Source organism: Dendroctonus ponderosae, unplaced genomic scaffold (genome assembly GCF_020466585.1).
Source record: "Dendroctonus ponderosae isolate FM_Combo_2020 unplaced genomic scaffold, Dpon_F_20191213v2 Dpon_F_20191213_1, whole genome shotgun sequence".
In the NCBI taxonomy this organism is placed as follows: domain Eukaryota; kingdom Metazoa; phylum Arthropoda; class Insecta; order Coleoptera; family Curculionidae; genus Dendroctonus; species Dendroctonus ponderosae.
In genome coordinates, this window is record NW_026017110.1 from 20,886,351 (window position 1) to 20,888,575 (window position 2,225).

A 2,225-nucleotide genomic window follows, 5' to 3' on the forward strand; every position below is an offset into this window, starting at 1 on the left:
ACTTAAATAATTCTAAAGTATTTGACACATGAAAATAATATTAGATTTTGATAAAATTCGAATTATTTAAAAAACCTTTAGATTTAGACATTATAGATTTTATTAAAACAAACACTTATTTTGCTCAGATAATCCAAAAATGCAATAATATGTAGAATATTTCATTTATAAAAACACAACTTTGATACTTTTAGCGCTTTTGGGACACTCTGTACATTACAAAAATATTTTTAAAATGTGCACCCGATAAGCGTCTGTGGATTCATCAAATAATACTTTGCAAAAAACAAACTGGCTAGCCGCAAACGTCCGTGCCGTATACCGTGAATAACCCTGTATAATTAATAAGTTGTACATGTATGAATAATAAAGTTTAATTTCAACTTACCTGAAAAATACGCCTCTGTAATTAATATGATCAATCAGATTTTTACCCACTGGTAAATCCACCAAAGTGGTGATGTTATGTTCGTCCAATTCCTCTTGTGGGCCAATCCCGGAGAGCAGTAAAAGTTGTGGTGAACCAATAGCTCCTGCCGACAGAATGACTTCTTTGCTTGCTGTAGCCGAATAAAGAGTTCCATTTTGCCAAAATTGGATTCCAGTCGCAGTGTTATTGGAAATATCTATCTTAGTGACCAAAGCCTCGAAAATTAACTCCAAATTAGTCCTGTTTAGAACTGGACGCACATAAGCATTGGCCGTTGTTGACCGAACATTGTACTTCTGGAAATATTGAATGCGTCCAACATTGTATTGATCTGCTCCGTTATAATCGCCTTCGGTTTTGCCAAGTTCTGTAAAGGCGTTTATTATCTCTTGCGTCTGAAATTAAGCAAAATAATCAAGATGTTATTAATTTTCCAACAACATAGTAAAATGTTGTTACCAATGTCGGTGTATCTTCAGCCACAGTAATAGACTGTGGACCGTCGGTTCCTTGATAATCCGTGTCAATATCAACGGAAAAATTGCCAAATTGAGATTTTTTGAAATATGGTAGACAGTCACTATAAGACCAGCCACTGTTTCCGAGATCTTCCCACTTATCAAAGTCAGCTGCGTTACCTCTTACGTGCATAGCCCAGTTTATGCTGCTGCCGCCTCCTAAACCCTTTCCAGCGGTGAATCTGCACTTTTGGTCAGGAGACGCTGCATTTTAAAGAACAATTCGTTTACATCTGGATTGAGTTGAACTTCTTGAATTTAAAAATTGTTACCTAAGCACCCTTTGGTTTGGACCGTGCTCCAATATCCCCAGTTCCAGTCAGAATTCTTTAAATAGGCGGCTAGGCCAGTTATTCTAGATATTGGCGGATCTACTTTGCCGGCTTCAACCACAAGAACTGTGAAATTTTCTATTTCGGTAAGACGATTAGCCAGTACTCCTCCAGCCGCTCCACCCCCAACAATTATGAAGTCGTATGTACCATAATCTGAACAATATAAGCAACAATTAATTCACTCTCGCCCTGTAATATCAGTGGCGGATTAACCGAAGGCCTAGCAGGGGCAGGAATATTTAAAATCCGTTCACATTTTACTGCCTTTAATCCGCCCCTGTGTATTATATCTGTAATATTCCGGACGACATAAAGTAAACTATATTGTTACTTAGTAGTAAGTATACTTAAATTCATTAAGTATGTAAAATATGTACTTGAGTCAGCTAACTTTGTTGCAATTCAATTTATTAAGTAGGTAGTTTTTGATTAATTGAAATAATTTTGTCACATCATGCGAGATAATAGGTATTTTCATTTTATCTGTAACAAATATTTGATAGGACTTTGTTACTTAGTTTTCTATGTAAATATGCTTAAACGATAATAAAAAAATGGACTACAATTTATATATTATTATTATTATACGTTTTAAAGTAAAATAATTAGATAGACTTGGATAGGTATTAGTGTTCGCGTTAGCGCGCTAATAATTAATTTTTTTTTGATAATTATATGACCGAATGAAAGGAACTTAGCACTCCTTTTCATTAAAACCACGTTTTTTAATAAATAGATTCTATTGAAAACAAGAAAATTTTAGTTTTTGCTTATTACTTTAAGAAGTTCCCAAAAATGAAGCCATTTGTTATACGATCTTGAAATGAGATTCGGTAGCAGTTCTAAGTCCAAAAATGTATCGTAAATATTTAATTTGAGGAGTGAACAATTCAGAAGTAGCAGAAGATATAAAAAAATTATACTGATCCTAAAAATAAAATA

At 34.0% G+C, this 2,225-nt stretch overlaps 1 protein-coding gene across 1 annotated transcript; it reads right to left on the reverse strand.

Annotated features, from left to right (window-relative positions):
* Positions 1–359: 359 nt before the first annotated feature.
* On the reverse strand, positions 360–1,449 carry LOC109543491 (glucose dehydrogenase [FAD, quinone]; the record flags this gene model as incomplete). The annotated part of the gene is made up of 3 exons (XM_048661156.1): positions 360–825; positions 890–1,152; positions 1,221–1,449. Coding segments are annotated over 3 exons (933 nt in total), but the record flags the coding sequence as incomplete, so codon positions are not given.
* Between the last annotated feature and the right edge of the window lie 776 nt (positions 1,450–2,225).